The sequence below is a fragment of the Nyctereutes procyonoides genome, unplaced genomic scaffold (assembly GCF_905146905.1).
Source record: "Nyctereutes procyonoides isolate TBG_1078 unplaced genomic scaffold, NYPRO_anot_genome, whole genome shotgun sequence".
In the NCBI taxonomy this organism is placed as follows: Eukaryota; Metazoa; Chordata; class Mammalia; order Carnivora; family Canidae; genus Nyctereutes; species Nyctereutes procyonoides.
In genome coordinates, this window is record NW_026575047.1 from 52,308,377 (window position 1) to 52,330,959 (window position 22,583).

The 22,583-nt window shown below is 44.6% G+C and overlaps 1 protein-coding gene across 1 annotated transcript; it reads right to left on the bottom strand.

The window, feature by feature from the left end:
* Positions 1–11,699: 11,699 nt before the first annotated feature.
* Positions 11,700–21,089, bottom strand: SELENOS (selenoprotein S). Its single transcript, XM_055326854.1, has 5 exons — positions 20,965–21,089; positions 20,110–20,244; positions 17,786–17,892; positions 14,286–14,454; positions 11,700–12,285 (listed from the first exon to the last, which is right to left on the bottom strand). The coding sequence occupies exons 1-5, from the start codon at positions 21,038–21,040 to the stop codon at positions 12,206–12,208; spliced, it is 567 nt and encodes a 188-aa protein (XP_055182829.1). The 5' UTR covers positions 21,041–21,089; the 3' UTR covers positions 11,700–12,205.
* Positions 21,090–22,583: the final 1,494 nt, after the last annotated feature.

Sequence of the window (22,583 nt, forward strand, 5' to 3'; positions counted from 1 at the left end):
ACTCTGGGAGTCAGCTAGGTCCCACTTGGGCTCACTCTTCTTGTTTTCCCTTAAAGATTTTATTTTTTAAGTAATCTTTACACCCAGGATGGGGCTCAAATTTGCAACCCTGAGATCAAAAGTTGCATGCTCTACCAACTGAGCCAGCCAGGCACCTCCTGGGCTCACTCTTCTATATTGTACCTTGGAACTCTGAAATCAGTAACTAGAGGAACCATATGACCATCTTGCATGTTCCCATTTATCTAGGATCACTGCCTTTCATTATCTGATGACTAGCATGTTGAACCGTTATCTATTTGATTTGGTTGTTTCAAGTGGGTGGGTAAATGCAGACACTGCTATCCCCATCGTGGCTGGAAGTGGAAATCCAAAAAGAGAGAGCTTCATATAAACAATTGTTTACTAGGTACAAAGCTGTTAACTTGTTCACCAAAGAGTAATAAGGAAAAACGCTAAGATACCATGGAAGGAGTAGCTATGGAAGCAGCTACTATTCCTAGGACTGAGCGAACAATGGTAAGAGGTTAGGATTCTTACAACTTGGAATCTTAGAGGAAGGGCCCCACTCAGACATCTGAGGAGGGGACCCTGGACAGTAGTAAGTGGTAGTCTCTCCTGTGTTAGGGAAAACTGAACCCCATGAGCTACTGCTATAAGGAACTGCCTCTGCTGGAGTGAAGAACCATAGCTGGGATAATGCTCATAGGAAAAAAGAGGCAGACAGGAGAGAAAAGCCCCTTCACCACCCTTTTCAGCCTTGCAGCCTCCCTCTAGCACCTTCACCATTGGCAGTGGCTAACAAGGAGCTGCTGGCCAAGCAGAAATGTGGTTTGCCAAGTCCCAATCTATACATCACAATCACCACCCACAGGAGAGTAGGACTAAATCTAACAATTAATAACCAGCTCACCAACCAAAGGAATAGTGAGTAGACTTCTCAACAAGGTGGAGAATGCCAATCCTTCTGCATACTTGTTTAGTTTCTAGAGTATGAATCAGCCCTTAATGTTAACATATTATACTGCACTGCAGGCATTATCAGAATATGTAATCCAATTATCCACAAGCCATACCTGGCAAAAACTTGGCTAGATTTACTGCAAAAATATATCATGGCCTGATTATAACTGCAAGAAGATGAAAAAGTCTAGAGAGCCAATAATAGGGGAATGGTTAAATTATGGTAGAGACAAACAATGGGGTAGTATGATATTCTTTTATATTATATGTTATGTTGTGATATGTTATTTTAACAGTCGTAAATCTGCTCACATTTTTACCTCTTTTATTGTTCTTCATTCCATCCTGCTTCTCCAACTTCCAACCAGGATCATTTTCCTCTATATTGAAGAACACCTCTTAGAATCTCCCTTGGTGCACGTCTTCTGATTGTAAGTTCCTCAGTTTTTGTCTAAAAATGTCTTTATTTTGCCTTAATCATTGAAAAATAGTTTTCCTGGGTAGAGAATTCTAGGGTGGCAGTTGTTTTCTTTCAAGCCACTGTAGATCTCCTTCTAGTGTCTGCTGGTTTCCAGCAGTTATTATGATAGAAGCCAGCTATCGATCTGACTAATCATCAAGAATAAGCTCCTATAAATATATTGTTTCCCTATGGCTGATTTTTAAGTTTTTTCTTTGTCTTTGGTTTTCAGTAGTCTTTTTTTTTAAGATTTTATTTGTTTATTCATGAGAGACAGAGAGAGAGAGAGAGGCAGAGACACAGGCAGAGGGAGAAACAGGCTCCATGCAGGGAGCCCGACGTGGGACTCGATCCCTAGACCAGGGATCACACCCTGAGCCAAAGACAGATGCTCAACCACTGAGCCACCCAGGTGTTCCAGTTTTCAATAGTTTTACTGTATTATGCTTAAGTGTCTTCTTTGTATTGAATCTGATTGGGATCTGTCAGGTTTTTGAGTCTGTGGATTGATGTCTTTTATCAGGTCTGGGAAATATATCTACCATTATTTCTTCAAATAACACTTCTGATTTTCTCTCTCCTCTTCTACTGTGACTACAATTCCAAATATGTTAGATCTTCTCTCTATATCTATGATGTATCAACTACAATCTTTACCTTGTCTTCTGTATTATTCAGCAGTTTTATTTCTTTGCTTCATTCCAGAATGTTTATTTTGACCTATCTCACAACTGATTCTTTCTTTAGTTTTACTAATCAGCTATTAAACATATCCATGAACCAGTATTTTCAGTTACCAACTTGTTTTCAACCCTAAAATTTATTTTTTTTAAAGTCCTATGTCATTTTTTGATGTTTTTCACTTCTTTGGCAAACATTTCAATCTTGCTTTTTTATCTCCTTATACATGATAAACATCTCTGTTTACAGCATATTTTGTGGTACTGGGAGTTTAATGTCTTGGATCCCTGAGAGTCCATTGCCTGTTGTCTTTCCATTTCTCCCTTATGTGGTCTTGTTCCCTCATATGTCTAATTATCTTTGATTGTGAGCTGGAAAGTTATGTGTGGAAATAATTTGAAGCCAAGGATAGGCTTGCCCTCCTTCAGAGAAGACTGTGATTGCTTCCGTCAGGCATCTGGGAACAGTTACAGTCCACGTTCATTCCGGTACCAGGCTGAGATTTCTCTGAGCCACCAAGATGATGGGAAGCCAGGCTGCAAACTCCGCTCAGGCCTTTAAAGTCAGGGTTGAGGGATTTACCAAGGTTCTCACCCTTGGCAGGCCCCTAATTCAGACAATGTTTTCTAGTCTTGAGAGGCAAGAAATGAATGCAGCTCAGTCTCTCAGATATCTCTAGTACACTCACAAATGTCTCAGGACAAAAAAAAATGGGTACCAGTGTTCTTTGTACACCTTACAGTGTTACTGTACCCTATGCCAAGATCTTGACCTAATGATTACATGATTTAAAAAAATGTGAAACCTATCTTGAATAGTTTTTTAGTTTCTTTTAGAAGGAAGCCTAGCCTGAATCACCCAGTCTACCATTGCAGGAATACATTTAAGAAAAGGGAGAGGATGCTACTGAAAGCATCTTTCCTCCACTTGAGGGTCAGAGTAGTCAATGCCAATTGTGAGACATACACAATGTAATCTTTTAAAAAGATTTTATTTATTTTACAGAGAAAGAGAACACAAGCAGGGGGAGCATCAGGCAGAAGGAGAGGGAGAGGCAAGCTTCCTGCCAAGCAGGGAGCCTAATGCGGGGCTTCATTCCAGGACCTGGGATCATGACCTGAGCTGAAGGCAGATGCTTAACCGACTGAGCCACCCAGGTGCCCCTGTATGATGTAATTTCTTTTTAAAAAAATTCAAGTTGTTTTGCCACTTATTAGCAAGTCACTTTACTTTTCTGAGTCTGTTTCTTCATGGATCAAATGATAGGAATAATCTATTTTACAGGGTTAGAGTAGATGATGGATGTGAAATTGCTTTGGGACAAAGGCAAAAAAACTCAAATACTATTATTTTGGCATTTTCCAAATGTAATTTTGCTTTTTACTAATAAAAATAAAGCTCTAGAAGTTTGTAAGTGGTTGAAGTATTTTTTTCAAATAAATGAAATGTTTATTTGAATTAGTCAAGCTCTTGAAGTTTGTGTATGGGTTCATCTATATTTATTTTTTTAAGATTTTATTTATTTTACACAGAGAGAGGGGAAAAAAGCAGCGGGGGCGGGGGGACAGGCAGAAGGAGAGGGAGAAGCAGACTCCCCATTAAGCAGGGAGCCTAATGCAGGGCTTCATCTCAGGACTCTGGGATCATGACCTGAGCTGAAGGCAGACGCTTAACTGACTGAGCCACCCAGGGGCCCTGAGTTCAATCTACATTTAAAATAGTCTTGGGTTCTTGGTTACTTGGATATGATCAGCTTCTAAAAATTTATTGTGCTGTATCCACAATGTGTGGATTTTGTGTATATGATTTTATATTTCAGTAAAATGTTTAAGGGCAGCCCTGGTGGCACAGCAGTTTAGTGCTGCCTGCAGCCCAGGGCGTGATCCTGGAGACCCTGGATTGAGTCCCATGTCAGGCTCTCTGCATGGAGCCTGCTTCTCCCTCTGCCTCTCATTCTCTTTCTGTGTCTCTCTGAATAAATAAATAAAATCTTAAAAAAAAAGAAAATGTAAATATTTAAAAATAAATAAATAAAATAAAATGTTTAAGAACCAAAAATTTGTATCTTATTTGAATAGGTAATATATGCACACAGGATAACATTTAAAAGGTAGAAGGGGGTGGAAATATAGTTTTTCTCTTTATCCTGATCTTCAACCTTTCAGTTTCATTCCTCAGCAACTACCACTGCTGGTTTCTTTTGTATTGCTCCAGGGATTATTTTATGCATATCAAAGCACATGTGTGGGGATTCCTGGGTGGCTCAGCGGTTGAGTGCCTGCCTTCAGCCCAGGGCATGATCCTGGAGACCCAGGATCAAATCCCACGTCGGGCTCACTGCATGGAGCCTGCTTCTCCCTCTGCCTATGTCTCTACCTCTCTCTCTCTCATGAATAAATAAAATATTTTTAAAAAAAGCACATGTGTGTATATACATGTGTACATACATGATTGTGTTTTTTAAACTCAGTGTCGGCATCTTATACATGTAGTTCTGCAGCTCGCTTTTTTCACATAATATAAATCATTCTGTAGCCATACTTACAGACTCACTTACAGTTACTGGTATTTGGTATTCTATTGTATGGCTATTCCATGATTTGTGTACTCATATGATATGCCACCCTTTTGTACTATGTGCCCAAAAATATTACTTATACACCTTTTGTGTGAATGTATTTTAGGATACATTTCTAGAAGAGGAAATGCTGATTTAAAGAGCGTGTCCAGGAGTGCCTGGGTGGCTGTTAGTTAAGCATCTGATTTTGGCTCAGGTCATTACGTCATGGGTCATGAGATGGAACCTTGTGTGGGACTCCATGCTCAGCAGGGAGTCAGCTTGAGATTCTCTCACTCTGCCCCTTTCCCAACTTGTGCTGTCTTTCTAAAATTAATAAATAAATCTAAAAAAAAAAGTGTGTCCATTTAAAATTCTGATATATCCAGATTGTTTTCTGTAGAAGTTGTAGTCTACACTCCCATCAACAATGTATGAGATTTAAGGGTGTCTGGTTCCCCATACCCTTGCCAATATGTTAAGCTTAAGTTATTGTCTTTCCATTTGCTAGTTTGATAGGAAGAAAAAAAAAGGAAAACACAGATATTGCCTTGTATTCCTTCAAATGAATGATGGGCAGCCCGGGTGGCTCAGTGGTTTAGTGCTGCTTTCAGCCCAGGGCGTGATCCCGGGGTCCTGAGATCAAGTCCTGCATCAGGGTCCCTGCAGGGAGCCTGCTTCTCCCTCTGCCTGTGTCTCTGCCTTTCTCTCTCTGTCTCTCATGAATAAATAAAATCTTTTTAAAAAATAAATGGATGAGGCTGAACATCTTTTTCATATGTTTAGAAACAATTTTAGGGCAGCCCCGGTGGCGCAGCGGTTTAGCGCCGCCTGCAGCCTGGAGTGTGATCCTGGAGACCTAGGATCGAGTCCCGCATCGGGCTCCCTGCATGGAGCCTGCTTCTCCCTCTGCCTGCGTCTTTGCCTCTCTCTCTCTCTCTGTGTGTCTCTCATGAATAAATAAATAAAATCTTAAAAAAAAAAAAAGAAACAATTTTAATTTTCTATGAAGCTTATCATTTTCGTTTTTAGTACATCTTCCTATTGATTTGTTGGTCTTCTTTTTATTGGTTTGTGGTTTGCAAATCCTTTTCTAATTTGTCCTTTAACTTTGTGGTTGTTTTAGCCACAGAAATGTTTTATTCTTATGGGGTGTATATATTAATCTTGCCCTTAGACATAAAGATTTCATAGTATAAAGATGTTGATTCTCACAAAATTACTTTTAATAGCTGAATATAAACCCAATAAAAATACAAGTGACCCTTCCGTCCCTTCTCCCTCCCTTCAAAACTAGACATCTCCCTAGACCCTGACTATCCTTTTGTATGCAGTCTCCTTATTAGCCTCTTCTTGATTACCCAGTTCATGCAGGCCATCTGTTTCCAGCAAGACCCCATCTGCTAAATACAATGAATGTCCTAGGAGTGGGTCTAGGAAACAGACCCTCAAAATAAGATTGGGGACTGCATTGTTCCCATATTTAAGAAGTGAGTAATGGGACACTGGTAAACCATGGCATGCAGTGGCATCTCAGGCATTCAACATGTCACTGATGATGTCATAGGAGAGGAATGCAAAGCAATGGGAGATCTAAGGGCTGAGAAACACACCTTGTGGCAACAAAAGGGACAGGAAAGGCAGTGAGGTCACCTGGCCACTTCTGATGGTCCCTGAGTGTAAAGGGAGAACAGGGAAAAGGACAAACTGAAGGTAGTTATTTATGGTCAATACAGAACCCAAGTGGGAAATCAAAAGCCCAGATGGAATTCCTCGCTGTCTATAGTTGCAGGAGAAATGGCTGCCCCCAGGGCCTGACTGCAAGGGTTGCAGAATTGCAATGCCAGTTAAACACTCAGCCTTGTCTGGTCTTTCACGCTAAGGACACTGATAGGAAAGAGTGGGACCCTGAGCTATGGGTAGATGCAGAGGAGGCTGAAAACTTTGACCTCTAAACCCCTTTGCCTCAGCCCCTGCCAGCCTTCCCTGCAGGAGCATCCTTCCATGAACACACCTGAGGCAGCTGCCTTTCCTACGGATCCCGATTACAACCTCAGGACTCACCCTCCCCCTCTCCTCAGGGCCTCCGGGCCACAATAAGTTTGATCCCACCACGTCCCAGATGGAAAAGTTACCAGGCCTGCCATGGGAGGGCAGAGCTCCACACTGATATGTATGGCAGGACCTCATCCATCTGTGCTGGCAGGAGTCTGGGAAGCATCATAGTAATGGACTCCAAGGGTGTCAGAAGAACAATGAATTATCAAAGGCTTTCTGGAGCCAAACTTCTCAAAATGAAATCCAGGATTTTATGTGCTGGCTGGAGCCCTGGGGAATGGTACTCAAATCTGCTAGACTTCTCATTTGAAGCCTGTGGTCCAAGTAGTCTAGAGTCAGCACCCTCAGATGCTGGCCTGAATGGACTGCCATTTATGGCTCCCTGCAGTCCGTATTACAGTTCTAAAGGGAAGAGTCCAAAATTGAAGTGTCTGCAAGGCCATGTTCTCTCCAATGGCCCTAAGGGAGGGTCCTTCCTTGTCTTTTTTAGTCCTGGGAGCCCCAGGTGTTCCTTGGCTTGGGGCTGTTTCACCCCAATCTCTGCCTATTTTCACATGGTTGTCTTCTGTCCACGTGTCTCCTTGTAAGGACACCAATTAGTAGGAGCTGAATTGTGTCCCCAAAAGTCACACGTTGAAGCCCCAACCTCCACTACCTCAGAATGTGACCACATTTGGAGAAAGGGTCTTTCAAGCCATAATTACACTAAAATGAGGCCTTAGGGTGGGCCTTGATCCAACCGCACTGGTGTCTTTAAGAGAGGAGATTGGGACACACAGATAAAGGATGCATGTCCACAAAGAAAAGACCATGTGAGGAGGCAAGAGGGCAGCCATCTCTGAGATGGGAGGAAAGCAAGCCTCCAGAATTATGAGAGAAAAAATTTCTGGCAAGCCACCCAGTCTGTGGTGCTGTGTGATGGCAGCCCTAGCAGACTGATATGCTAATTACACTGGGTTAGATCCTACCCTAATTCAGCAGGACCACGAATGACCTCATTTTAACTTGATCATATCTGCAAAGACTCTATTTAAATGAAGTCACATTCACAGGTCTTGGGGGTAAGGACTTCCAACATTATCTTTTGCAGGACATATTTCAACCCACCAGAGCATCAGTTGACTAGTTTGGCTGATATTATATTGTCCTCAGGGGCCCCAGATTTCAGCTGAGCTCAGCCAGTGGGAGGTACTGGCAGGGAAATGGTGGGTGGGAAAGTGGGATAAGAGTCTTTATTCTGGTTCCTTCTCACTGCTAAGTGAGCATTGGCTCTCTCTACTGCAGGCCCGTCTCTGTCAGGCGGCTTTCTCCATACAGGCCCTCTACAGGTTCTGGCAGCTGTTCTTTTTGTGGATCTTCAGGCTCATGGGGTGGGGAGAGGGCGGAGGGGAGGCAGCGTCAGTGGCTCCTCAGTATTGCCAGCTGCCCCCTCTTCTATACCTTCCCCTTACTGGATTCCTTAAACCCCATCTACACCTTTGCAGTTAGCTCCTTTACTGACTACCCACCAACCAGTTGAGTGAAGCGTTTCCTGCTGGGCCCTGCCAATTACCAGGGCATGTTCTAGGCTTTTAGGATTGCGGCATGGTATATATTTATCAGAGCAGGATTATTCCCCTTTGCCAGGCAATTCTCTTGATTATAAACTTGGGGATGGACCTTAAGGATCAAGTGGGGGCAGCCTTGATCCAGACTGGGGATTTCATAGGCTAAAAGATGGACATTACAAGATTGAAGAGGATTTACAGTATGTCCACTGCAAATACAAATTTCTTTCCCTTCTCTGCATCTCGTGTATGGTTTTTGCTTCTTCCATTGAGAAGCAGTCTTCCTCCACCCTTTGCATTGGGCTGGATTTAGGGATTGCTTTGGCTGATGGGATGATGGTAAATGTGAAGCAAACAGACTTGGAAAGGTTTAGCCCACTATTCTTAGAACCAAACCATCAAGTGAACAAGCCTAGTTGGGCTGCCAGAGATTGAAAAATGCATGGCCTGTCAACTGCTGCCCAGCTGAGAGACAGCCAACCAGTGAGTGTCCATCTGTGGTATCCACAATGCCACCAACATTGGTCACCTTCTTGCCTTTTCTAACTTCTGACTATAGCATTTAGTGGTCAGGGAGATAAGAAAAAAAAAAGCACCGAGGAATGGCCAGAAAGGTAGGAGAAAACCAGTCACATGTGGAGTCCTAGAAATCACGAGACCAGGGTTTTTCAAGTGTTTTTCAATTTTCAAATGATCCTCGCTTAAGGCGAGTACTGAGAAAGATCCATCAGACTTGATACCACAGGTGACCTTGAAGACGACTTTGGTGAGGAAGAGGAACAGGAGAGAGAAAATTTGTTCAGGGAGGAAGTTCACAAAGGGAGTGGTATAGGCACTTGTGGGAGTAAGAAACAGTGTGGTGGCGGGATCCCTGGGTGGCGCAGCGGTTTGGCGCCTGCCTTTGGCCCAGGGCGCGATCCTGGAGACCCGGGATCAAATCCCACATCGGGCTCCCGGTGCATGGAGCCTGCTTCTCCCTCTGCCTATGTCTCTGCCTCTCTCTCTTTCTCTCTCTGTGACTATCATAAATAAATAAAAATTAAAAAAAAAAAAAAAAAGAAACAGTGTGGTGTTAGGGCAGACAAGAAAGGGAGGATTGCGTGGGAAGGGAGGGTAAGATGTGACCAAGCAGTCCACCAGTTTGCAATCTGATGACCCAGTGAGAGCCTGGCTAGCGTGAAGCAGAGGGTAGGGAGAGAGGCAGAGAGCAGGCCAAGCCAACTCAAGGCTTGAGCTATAGGGAAAGGCACGAGAGGGAGCCTGGGCTTGGGCACGAGGGGAGCCTGGGCTTGGTTTATATGACATGGCCATGTTCTTGTTGGAATGCAAAGCATGTGTGAATATTGATGAAGAGCTAGAAGAGATGGCAGGGGGGAAGAGAGAGGATGGGGAGGCGAAAATGGAGTCCGGGGAAAAAAGCATATAGGATCCAAATGACTGTCTTTCTCTTCATGTACAGAGGCAGGTGTACTGGCCAAAGCTAGAACTCCACCTACCAGTTTCAACTAATGATTCATGTATATTTTTGCCCAAGAACCTACTGACATTGCTCCGGAAGGATTGGGTTACACATTCATCACTGAAAACTTATAGCTCCCAAGTATCTATACACCAGTTCCAAGCTGCCATCGCAGCTGCAGCCCTTCCACGGAGGGATGAGGCAGTGTCCTGTCCAGTTCGACATGGCTCTCCTGGCCCTGGCCAACTCCCTTCTTCCCCACAGGCCTCAAGTTCTGGCCCCACTTCTTCATCCATTCAAGAGGAGAGCAAAACTCACCTTCCTGGGCTACCTCTGTCTACCCTTCTGGAATGCTTCCCGCCCTAGGCTTGTAGCACACAGTTTTCACCCCATTATTCACTATTCCACACAACTGTTTCAGTAGCTAGATCAAGCTCCTCAGCCTGGTTATCCATAGCCCTTGGCTGTTAGGAACACAAGGGTGAGGTTGAGGGGAGGAACACAAGGCTGAGGTTGAGGGGTATCCCTGGGTGGCTCAGCGGTTTAGCGCCTGCCTTTAGCCCAGGGTGGGTTCCCGGGATCAAGTGCCGCATCAGGCTCCCTGCATGGAGCCTGCTTCTCCCTCTGCCTGTGTCTCTGCCTCTCTCTCTCGGTCTCTCATGAATAAATAAAATCTAAAAAAAAAAAAAAAAAGAAAGAAAGAAATAAGGGTGAGGTTGACCATGGTGATCAAGGCTCAGAATTCAAGCATTATTCCTTCCTGTGTGCTCGTGACTAATTTCTAGTCATGAATTATGGAAAAAAGAGGCGTGAGGAAAATGAGTCACATTTCAGAGTAGATTAAAACATGCCCTTCTACTTCTAAAATGAATCACAGAGAACAACTAAACACAAGTTTTCAGCTACAGAAAACACATGAAGAAAAAAAAAAGGAAGAAAGAAAACACATGAAGGAAAGAATTATTAAAGTTCCCTTAGAGACCACAAGGGAATCTCTCTCTCTATGCAAACAACAAATCTGGATGAAATACTTTAATCCAAGTCTGAAACTTCCCATGTTGTAAACTTTCTATGCTGGTAAAAAGCCAATCTAGTTAACAATTGGAAATTCTGATCTCCAAAACCTCACAGCCCCACCCTTGTTTTCACTGACCCTCTCTTCTGTCTGGAACCCCCAGTGTCCCCCACCCAAAATTAAACTCAAATGTCTCTAAGACTCAGATTCTTAGTCTGGACTATTCCAACCTGTTTGTTTGTAAGTACACTGTTCTTCAAGTGTCCTGGTTATTGCTCTCCCCAACGCTCCCCAAGAGACTGTAAGTTCCATAGGAGCAGATTATATTTTTTCCTTTATATATAGCAAGGAAGACAACCCCAGAATACTTCACACATATCAGATACTCAATAAATGTCAACCAATGTATACATGAGACCACTCTAGAATATTTTTCTGGCTAATTAACCTGCACTATTTTGTTTCCTTATGATCTTGACTTGACAGCAGGATCAGTAAACTACAGCACATAAGCCAAATCCAGCCCATGAGCTGAGAATTTTTTGGTTTTCAACATTCCTTTAAAAAAAAAAAAAAAAAGGCACAAACCCAACACTGTGCATCCTGTACAGCCTGAAATTTTTACTGTTTGGTCCTTTACAGTGGACTATTGACAAGAATGTAACAAATGAGTCCTGGTGCAAGGGGAATGACCCACAGGGCCCTTGTCTAGAGGTTTGTTTATCCTAGAATTTAGCAACTAGCTCAGCACCTGATTCTGTGGACAGACTTCAAGGGGCCTGCCCACTCTGGGAATCACTGTAGCTGACCATCACTCCCCCTGCTCACAGGTGAGAAACAGTGAGCAGGAAAAGTAAGTAATAAGAGGAGGTTGTGGCATGATAGAAAGCTATTTCAGGTTTGGTAGACATATTCAAGTTCATAATGAAACGTCCTTGAATTTAATAAAGGTGCTAAAAATGTTTTTTTTTTTGTATTTTTTTAATATTTACAGTTTCTTTTTTACAAAGTTCTGTACATAAAAATAAATATACAGAAACAACCCCATCAACTGTCTGCATCAGTAATCCTCGCTGGTGGGCTCACCGTTTACAAGGAAGACATCATTCAACGCAACCTGTCACAGAGACTGTCCTACCTGCAACAACTTCTAACTTGAAGAACCATTAATTTTATCAAGATTGTTAATCACCTGGTGGGCTTTATCTACCACCTAGAAATTACCCATGAATCAATGAATGCAGTCACTGGCTTTAGTGAAGTGTGACGAACTGTCACTACTGCTAGTGGTGCTATTATCCTATGCTGACTTCAACCAATAAAGATGCATGTGTGGTTAAGAACAGAAATAAACCCCACTCCCCTTGGCTAGTCACTGTGAAAAGCATGCGCGTAAGGCAGTTGAATTGAGGGTTACGGATTCATCTTGCTAATGTCCAAAGTGACACTAACAAGATTCTTAGCCTCATCCACCAGATGACGGGCCTCTGCGTCCAGGTCTCCAGGAGCAGGCTCCACCTCCTTCACCAGATAGTGGGTTGTAACCTGGGATGAGGGAAAGGAAGCAAAACACTGGGCACATTCTGCATCAAATATAAAATTCCGAGCCTGACATGCAAAGCTCTATTCTCACAGACATTTTCATAAAACTTTTAGCTACCATGTGAAAAAAATACTTTATTCTGTGATTACACTTTGAATGGACTTTCTGGGGGATTAACAGAAGTCATCCAGCATTTTGGTCTTAACTCCTCAAAAATGTAAAAATTCCCCAAAACACACAAGAAATTTGCCCCAAAAAACCTCTCAAGATGGCTGGATTTAAGTACATGAAGGCTTCTACAACAGTGCTTAATAAAATGTATACATTCAAATAAGGACAGTGCAAGCTACAGAAAATAAATTTAAAAAATATCAAAACAGAATGGAATTTGCCCCTACTACCGATCAGACCTGGGTAACATTCATGCCCTCACCCTCACCCCTAATCCCACCCACTCAGCTCCCAAAGTTAACAGACATTTGGTGACCAGGTTGAGTGCTCAGGCTTTAGGCCAGTGAGACCTTAACTGAGGTGGTTTTGCTCCTTACTTACTATGGGATCTTTGGGCAATAACTCCCTGTGCTTTGGTTCCCTTATTTGTAAAACCAAGCTACTCAGAGCATCTAGCTCAGGATCATTGGGAACACTGAAAGAGACCATGCACATGAGCACATCATATGTTACGTTTTCTACAATGTCCACTCTTCTCCTAAATATCACCACTGTTTGTTCTACAAAATATCCTTTCAGAAAATTTTTTTTAAAAAAAGATTTGAGAGAGACACAGGGAACAGAGTGACAGGCATGCATGTGCATGGAGGGGATAGGGCACACGGCAGAGGGAGAGGGTGAAAGAATCTCAAGTAGACTTCCCGCTGACTATGGAACCAAATTCAGGGCTTGATCTTATGACTCTGAGATCACAACCTGAGCTGAAACCAAGAGGTGGACGCTTAACAAACTGCGCCACCTAGGTGCCCTGATAAAGTTTTAAAATAGCATTTTCTTTTCGGATATATCACTCCTCTAGGAAGACAGCTTTGGGTTCCTGACGCAAAAAGGATGGGGCTCAGCCTTTATGGACAACCCAGCTTCTGTCTGTGCTGCCTTGGAGCCCACATTCCAGTCTCCCTGTCGTCCTCCCAAGACGCCAGCCAGCCTTCCATGCCTCTGCCTCTTGCAACACCTCTGTGCAGAAGAAACCTTCTCCCCCAAAGGAGAAAAAAAGTATTCAGCCCAGAACTGGTTCCTCCACAGTGTTCTGTTATCTTTGCCCCCTCCTCCCTCAGGATTAATGTGGAACTGCTAGCAGATCACAATCATTACTTATTTTCATTTTTAAGTCATGTCTTCCCAAAAGGATGTGAAAGACCTCAAGAATGGGATGGAAAAAGACAGCGACCGGGTCACCTAGAGTGCAGGGGGCAGGGGTTGCACACAGAAAAAAGCTCTGGATGAACACCTGTTCGTGTCTCCTTGAGAGAGTTATTTGCAAGAAATAAGGTGGCCCTGGCTGGGAAGACAGAAACCACGGTGTTCTAGCCTCGTGACACTCATTTGCAAAATGTGCAAACTATCCTTTGCCCTACTTAATTCTCCCCTTCCTGTGTGGGAGCAGGGTGAGAGGCTTAAATATGAGAGCCACCATGCCAGTTACTCATGGGGGCCTTGACTGACCACCCCTTCCTATTTCTTAGGCAATGTTTACTTTACTGATTGGACATGGAGGCTTAGGAGGTTACAGACCTTCTGGAAGCAGGATCTGCTCCCATACCCTTACTGGGCAACAGGGACATTGGGCTCACCAGGGACATTGGGCTCACCAGGTTGGCGACCTCGAGCCATTAAGGGTTTCTTTTATTTATCCCCTAATACCAAGCTAGGAATTAGCTTCAATTTATAGATAATTAAAAAAAAAAAAAAAAGGAAGAAACAGAATCTTGTTTTTAAAAGGTAAACCTACCCTGTAATTACACAGAATACGTTAGTATCTGGTACTCACCACCTCCCCGCAGAGGCTTTCGATCAGGTTTCCGTTTCGGCAGGACTGATGAAGTAGAAGGCCCAGGACTGTCTTCTTCCGGAGGCTTTCTTGCATTTCCTTTGTAACTTTTCCCTTCTTGCATGCTATCCCACATTTCAATCTTCTGTCTCCTTTTTTGTTCCTCAAGCTAAGAAAGAATTGCACATTAATTCATAAGGTGCCATCTTTCTCAAAGAAAATGCTAATTTTGGCAATTTTTTCATTTATTTTTTTTTAAAGATTTTATTTATTCACGAGAGATACAGAGAGAGAGAGAGACAGAGGCAGAGACACAGGCAGAGGAAGAAGCAGGCTCTATGCAGGGAGCCTGATGTGGGACTCGATCCCAGGTCTCCAGGATCAGGCCCTGGGCTGACAGCGGTGCTAAACTGCTGAGCCACCCGGGCTGCCCAATTTTTTCATTTAAAAGTCTTTGAAACCAAACCTTCACCCGAATTTTCTTTAGTTAATTATGTTGCTGTCATCTAGTGGTATAAGTTTGACTCACACAGAAATTTTTTTTAAAAAAACTTTATTTATTGGGCAGCCCCGGTGGCTCAGGGGTTTAGCACCGCCTTCAGCCCAGGGCCTGATCCTGGAGACCCAGGATCAAGTCCCACGTCAGGCTCCCTGCATGGAGCCTGCTTCTCCCTCTGCCTGTGTCTCTGCCTCTCTCGCTCTCTCTGTGTCTCTTGTGAATAAATTAATAAAATCTTTAAAAAAAAAAAATTTTACTTATTTATTTGGGAGAAAGACAGACCATGAGCAGCAGAGAGGGGGAAATGGAGAAGCAGGCTCCCCACTGAGCTGGGAGCCTGATGCGGGGCTCGATCCCAGGACCCCAAGATCATGACCTGAGTTGAAGGCAGACACTTAATTGCCTGAGCCACCCAGATGCCCCTGTGTTTATAAACTTTAAAGAGAGCAAAAAGTGTCATAAGAAAGAAAATACCAATTCAGTTCTTCTAAAAGTTGCCCACAGTAGGACATTTTTGTGACATGGAAGAACTCTGACTTGGAATGGGTGAGTGTGGCTGCCAGGTCTGTTGCCACTTGGCTGAGTTACCTAAGGAAAGTCACTTATTCCTTCTGCTTTGCAGAATGAGAACGGATGTGATGTGAAAGTGCTTTGAAAGTCCAGTACTACTGGAAACATAAAGGAAAACTAATCTCAGCAGAAAATTGTACAGAACAACAAGCACTTGAGAACGCTGCAAGCATAGAATGAGCAGGCTCCCAAGGCAGGAGGGAAACGTAGTGCGCTGGACCTTTGCCTCTGTCTGCCACTCTTGGAAGAGCAACATCCCCACCAGCAATCAGGAACCATGCCTTATGTGCACACAAGCTTATGTGCACTACACATTTCTCATCCCCCATGGAATCCAGACTCAAACTGCTGTTCATTCTGGTTCCAGTTGAACTGTGACACCAGAAGGATATGTGAGAAATCTCTGGAAGCACATCCACAAGATTTCTCCAAGGTTTTCAGGGTCCACTGCTCCTAAACCCCAACACCTGTTACCCCATGCTTCCACTGTCTGCAAGGACAAGAAGTCAAGGAGGAAATCATCTCTTGACCTGAAGGCTATTCTATACTCCTGGCTGACACACAGAACACCAGGATGGAACACACCTGACAGATCCTGAAACTGTGAATAGGAGAGCCGATTCAGCTGTGGGCCAGGCAGACTCAACCCACTTGTTATTATTACTATGCTTGTAGTACAGGAAACAGAATTACATGTACTGAAACAATCTTAAAACCAAACATGGACTTTTGTCCCTTTTCCAATTTTAGGAGGGTCACACTGCAATTTTACAAAGATTTTTTTTTTCAGCTACTTCAGCAAACTGCATAAATGATCAAGCTACTTTACAGACACAAACTCAGACCCTGAAGTTGTCAATTCTGACATGTAAAAGGAACTCAACTTATTCTATGGCTCTTGGAACAAAATAATAATAATTAAATGGTTGTAGATCAGTAAACATTAAAATAGAATGGATCAAAAATGGCATCTATGTATACATGCTGCCATTTCAATGAAAAATTTCTTTTTCTTAAAGATTTTATCTATTTATGAGACACAAGGAGGGAGAGAGACTGAGGCAGAGACATAGAGAAGTAGGCTCCAGGCAAGGAGCCCGATTTGGGACTCGATCCCAGACCCCAGGATCATGGCCTGAGCTGAGGCAGATGCTCAACTGCTGAGCCACCCAGGCGTCCCTCAATGAAAAACCTCTATGGGTATTTATATATGAATAAATATTGCTGGAAAAATATCTAAAAAACCTAATATGGAATGCTGGGCAGCAGGAGGTAGAAGAACAAAGAGATAGGAGACTTAATTTTCATGGTAGAGATTTTTTATAACAAACAATGAAAAATTTTTTTTTTACCTTGTATGATTAAAAAAATTGAGCAACAGCAATGTGCGAGTACATTCTAGGTTAGTGATTGCATTTAAGTGGAAAACATGCAATTGAACACTGAAGAAGGTTGCTGAGACAGGGTGACCAAGGGGGAGGAACGTGTGGAGTAGGTGTGCTGTTGTTCTGTCCTCCTGGGCTCCAGCCAAGCTGGGGAAACCAGCCATGTACTAGATGACTGTGCAGAAACCACAGGAGCCACTAGCAGTGGCAGAGAGGCACAGGACACTGAAAACACCACAGACACAAGCAAAAGCAACAGGAAGACCAATTTCTCTGATGCCCTCGAGCTAGCAGAGGCTTTCTTCTAAGAGGAAAAGGGGCCCAGAAACATCTGGACTGAAACTTCTTAGAAAGTAAAGTCTACAACTTGGTCGTTTCAGTTACACAGACTAGGTCAAATCTGGTGGGTGGTCTTGTTCCTGAGAAGGGCAGTACAACCCACCTGACCCCTCAAGTCACTTCCAACAGTTGTCATTGGTTCTTTCTTCCCTCTCCCCTTCTACTGCTCCCCAATGAAACAACCTGCCTTTAAAAAAATCTTTCAAAACTCCGTCTCCTGCTCCCCATCTCACCCCTGGGTTGAGCCCACTATTGCCCTCCACCCTGACTCTCCTTCAATCCACTGAAGAATGACTAGATCCACCAAGCTGGATCGTGTGAGATACATGGCTTAAAACAGACAATGGAGCTAGAGCTGAACGTGGCATGGCACCTGGACACACAGTTTTGGGTGAGAATACAGTGCGAAGAAACCATTGGAAAGCAAAAAAGGTAAATAAAAGAACATCCTTTTAAAAGAGTATTTTCCCCACAAACAGTAAGATATTGCACAAGAGAAGTGTGCCGACCAGTACTAAGCTAAGAGGAATCAATTCTGCCATAATTAGCTGTTCCCAGTACCCACCCTAACGGGGTGGGGTGAAGACGACTTGCGGCAAACCTGCTTGTATACCACACACACCACCACACACACACCACATTCTTTTACCCACTAAGCAGCAAAATATTTCTTAAGACCATGTATTCAAACAAAAACCAGCTCATACCTGTCTTAGTTTTTCCTTATGCTTTTCAACTTGTGCATTTAATTCTTCTTGCATTTTCAAACGAGCGGCTGCTAGAGCCTCCTGTCGTTTAACAACAACATCAGGTTCTAAAAGGTCAGGAAAAAATTTAATAAAAAAGAGATTCTTAAGGGTCCATATTATTAGGATACAGAAGTGCAGATGTCAGGCAATACAAAAACAAGGACTTCATGTGACAATTCTCCCGTTGTGCATAAATTTTACTGCTTATGGGGGCAGAAGACTGCTCTTACTGCCTTAGTTCTTAGCCCCAAAGATCCAGGGCACCAGAAATCCCTGCTAGAAATGCATATTTCTGGGCTCCCTCAGCAATTCCAATTCACAAGAGTCTGGCATAGCCCCGTGACTAAGGGGCACCTGAGATTCTATTTCACAACCTGGATTTCTAACATTCAGTCTCCAGGCTGACCAGAATTTGAGAAGACAACAAGGAAAGATAAAATTTTCTAATCATTAGCCACACTTATTTAGCTCCGATCCCTACCACAAAGACGTAAAGATCCTTAGGCATCTTACCCTTGTTTCTACAGAAAAGAAAAATCCTTCCAGTTAGCCTTAATGGAAATAATGCTCCCAGTTTTATCTACGTTTTATCTGGTTTATAAAACAAAACAGAGTTATATAAATATACTGTCAAGTTCTCTATCTGCTCATCTATTGAGACCACCATGTTAAGAATCAGCAAGAGGCATCTACACAGTGGTATGGCTAATTTTTAAAGAAGAAAACAAAGTAGAACTATATGTTCACATCAGCACTATCCAAAAGCATAAGCAACCATCACTACCTAGAAGGTAGTGGAAAGAGAGTACTTAACTGAATCCACATAAAATGGGCCAAAGTAGCACGTGTGTGTGTGTAGTGGTAGAAATGACTGGAATTTTATCTTCAGAAACAAAACAAAATTATAGTTCCACTTCACAGAAATGTGATTTTTGGTAAAATCTGTAACTATCAGGGCATTCTTAAAATAAAATCAAGCATGGATTTTCTTTTTTAACCAAATTTTCCTAACAAAGTTGTATAATAGCACAACATAACACTTTTGACTACACATTTACTTTTTGCAGTTCTTCACGAAAAAAAGCCTCTTTTAAAATGCCCAGCCTAAATAAATAAATAAATAAATAAAATAAAATAAAATAAGAAATAAATTGCCCAGCCTATCATCTTATAAACCTATTCTTCAATTGTAAGAGCAGTCTCACACTGCCAACACTTCACTCGGAGAGATGGCTATACCAGGTGACTAAAGCTGTTTCCTAACACCACTGCCGCCCTCTTGAAATCCTGCATCTTATGCAAGATGCACAACTGCAATTTGTAGTTTGCTGTCAGATGCACAGCTAACAATAAAAAAGACTGAGAGAATGGCAGGGCCACACACAGAGTTTAATGGAAGAGCGGAGAGGTATGTCTGAAGGACATTCCTAAGCCTTTCCGCTAATGACAACTTTTGTGCTACAACATTTGCTTTTCTCCCCAAACTCAGTAACTCTGGTGGGTCAAAAGAAGGATTTGTATTTAATTGTGCTGCCACTCTCAAAACACTTAACATTTCTTTCTTTTATTTTTTATTTTTATTTATTTATTTATTTATTTATTTACGATAGTCATACAGAGAGAGAGAGAGGGGCAGAGACACAGGCAGAGGGAGAAGCAGGCTCCATGCACCGGGAGCCCGACGTGGGATTCGATCCCGGGTCTCCAGGATCGCGCCCCGGGCCAAAGGCAGGCGCCAAACCGCTGCGCCACCCAGGGATCCCACATTTCTTTCTTTTAGATATGTTCTCAGAAACTAGCTTCTATCTACTGAAGCGGCTACAGTTTCAGAGGGAATATGTTTTCAAAACAGCCAAGTATAGTTTGAAATCAGAGCTGATGAGGAAGTTGTGAAAATCAAAATGTGGTGGATATAAAGACCTAAGGCTGAGTTTCTTGTCACTTGCAATGGTTCTAGAAATTTAGTAGGCAGACCCACAAGTAGGAGACGCTGTGAAGTTTTCATTTCAGTCCATCCTATAAGTAAAAAAACATTTAGCAAAAAAATGCAGTGAGTGCTCTACACATCATGAAGCAGGTTTTCCATCTCATTAAAATTACCGAAATTTAAGGAAATAAAAAAGCTACCACACGTTCCCCAAAATTAGTTACAGAAGCATAAAAGGGGCTTCCTTTCATATAGATTAGAATCATGGACTTCTTACTCTTCCTAATACGCTAACTTTTAAATACTAAAAGAAAGAGGTGTACAGGTGTATACCCTCCTGGTATCACGCACTAACCCACGGCTGCTTCAGGCCGGTCCAGCTGCCTCTGCCTCAAGGCCCTCAGCCGGGTGGAAAGCTTCTGAAACACCACGTAGAGAAGGATGCAGCTGAAGACGATGTACCAGCCATAGGTGGCCAGCAGGGAGCCCACTGAAAAGCAGAACACAGTTGTGAAGAAACTGAACATCATGCCACTACTAGACTTTTTCATGAAATTCAACTAAGACGAGGCGTAGCTCCTCCCCTCAAAACCCAGAGTGCAGCCGAGGAAAGGGCCTCCTAAGTAGGCAATTAAAATAGGCGCAGCACCATTCAAGGGTCGCCAAGAAGGAAGGGCCTTCTCAACCATCTGGGGAGTCGGGGGCAGGTCCGGAGGATGGAGGGCACGGCAGAGTGGGTTTCGGTGGGTGGAGGGAAGCGTATCGACTCGGGAGGGCAAAGGCCTTTGAGACCTCAGGGACATACAGAAAGGGGTGGCCGTGGGGGCCGATGCAGCGCCGGGTGTGCGGTGGGGTGGGGTGGGTGACGTGAGCCCGGGAGGTGAAAGCCCAGCGCGGAGGGGCCACCGTTACCGCAAGCCGGGAAGGGCTTGCTTCGCATAAAATAAAGGATTCGCGCAAAGAAGGGCGGGGCCGGGCCGCGCAGAGAAGTGCGGTTCCGGGAGGGACTCCGCGCGTTCCAGGTCCGCCTCCCGGACCTGCGTGCGGCGCCACCCGGCTGCCGCCCAGGCCTGCCCAGGCCTCCCCAGGCGTCCGCAGGCCTCCCCGGGCCCGCCCGGGCGCGCAGCGGAGGACGACCCACCGAACATGGCGGCGCCCGGGGGACAGGCGGTACAAGCCCGCGGCCCAGCGGCCCGCAGCTGCGACTCACCCGTGACGTGCAGGTAGCGCAACCCCTCGGTCTCCAGAGCCGGCCGCGCGGACAGCTGCTGGCCGTCCCGCTCCATGGCTGCCTTCTACCGGCGGCGCCCGGCCGCGTCAGAGGGCGTCTTCGCCTTCCGGCCCGCCCCTACGTACACGTGGCGTGCGCCCTGCACCAGCGTCCCTGAGTCCTGGCCAATCGTGGCGCGACCCGGCCCTGGGGCTCGGCCAATCACAGTGAGGGCGTGGTCCACGGGGGCGTGGCCGGGAAAGCACGGGGAGGCGGCGGCGGAGCGCGCCGGGCCTGTCACGCCCTGTTATCGTGAGTGAAGCCGCCTGACTTATCTGCCGGCCGACGTCGTCTGGCAGGTTTGCTTTTGTACTGATTGCACACCGAGGTCACGGGGGCGCTGGGGGCCTCCTGGAAACGGCTCCTGCGCCCACATCCTCGCCCCGGGCCCGTTGGGCAGGCGGACTCCCGGCTGGCGAGGGCTGCAGCCAAGCTCCGCCCCCGAGGGGTGCAGGTGAACCCCTGGCAGCCGCCTCCTCCACCTGCCCGGGTTGCATCTCAGGCGGAGGAAATCCCACCTCCCCTCACGGTTCTCCTCCTCTCGGCTCCGGAGAGTTAAAGCAGTGGCTCCAGCACGTATTGAATCCTCGTAGGTGTCACCAGGCGGTGACAGTTGTTTATAATAGATGCCTGGCGGCTCCCTCGGCCTGCAAAGACTTCCTCCATCGCCTTCGCTCTGCTCTGAAGCCTTCATTCTCCCTACTTGAAATGTGAAAACTCGAGTGATTTTTGGAGCAGGCTTTGAGGTGAACACGCCTAGCCGTGTCTCGAGAGGAGGGTTGAGAATCAGGAAAACAGTCGTGGAAAGACAGCGAACAGGGGATAACGTCAAAGCTCTTCGCCTTGACAATGGGCTCTTGAAACGGGGAAATGGAGGACTCTGGACTTTGTCAGCCACTGATCTGATGAGTTTAGGAGGGAGAAAGGTTATTCCCTTCTTGATGTTTTCCTCTCGCTTGTAAAAGGTGATGTGCCATCACTCTTTGAGGTGGTTTCCCACTTGATCTGGCATCTTGCAGGAACTCGATGTGCTAAAACTGGACTATTCCTTGGGATTATGACTGCAATACTTGATTGAGGATCCGCTTTAAACATGCCTTGTGTAGAAATAGTGATAAACTAGTCAAGAGGTTGGGGTTGCCCAACTGGACCTGATACACTAACTATACTGTAGGAGTCACTGCTCATGGAAGCCATTGATGAGGACCTCTCTCTTTTCTCGGAGCATTGATGTCCTGGAAAAGGATCTGGCACAAGTTTTGATTCATGCTTTTTATGTTCATTTTTTTTTTTTTTTTACAGTCACTTAGTGGTTAAGACTGCTGGTAGCTTAGAAGGTTTTTAACAGATAGTTCCCTGCCCTGATAAAAGGCATCAGGGATCCCTGGGTGGCGCAGTGATTCAGCGCCTGCCTTTGGCCCAGGGCGCGATCCTGGAGATCCGGGATCGAATCCCACATCGGGCTTCCGGTGCATGGAGCCTGCTTCTCCCTCTACCTGTGTCTCTGCCTCTCTCTGTGTGTGTGTGTGACTATCATAAATAAATAAAAATTAAAAAAA

Coding starts and splice junctions, on each gene's coding strand:
- SELENOS (XM_055326854.1), bottom strand. CDS start 21,040: ATGGAGCGGGACGGCCAGCAGCTGTCCGCGCGGCCGGCTCTGGAGACC. Junction 20,245..20,964: donor GCGCTACCTGCACGTCACGG/GTGAGTCGCAGC, acceptor TCTGCTTTTCAG/TGGGCTCCCTGCTGGCCACC. Junction 17,893..20,109: donor CCGGCCTGAAGCAGCCGTGG/GTTAGTGCGTGA, acceptor CTGACCTTTTAG/AACCTGATGTTGTTGTTAAA.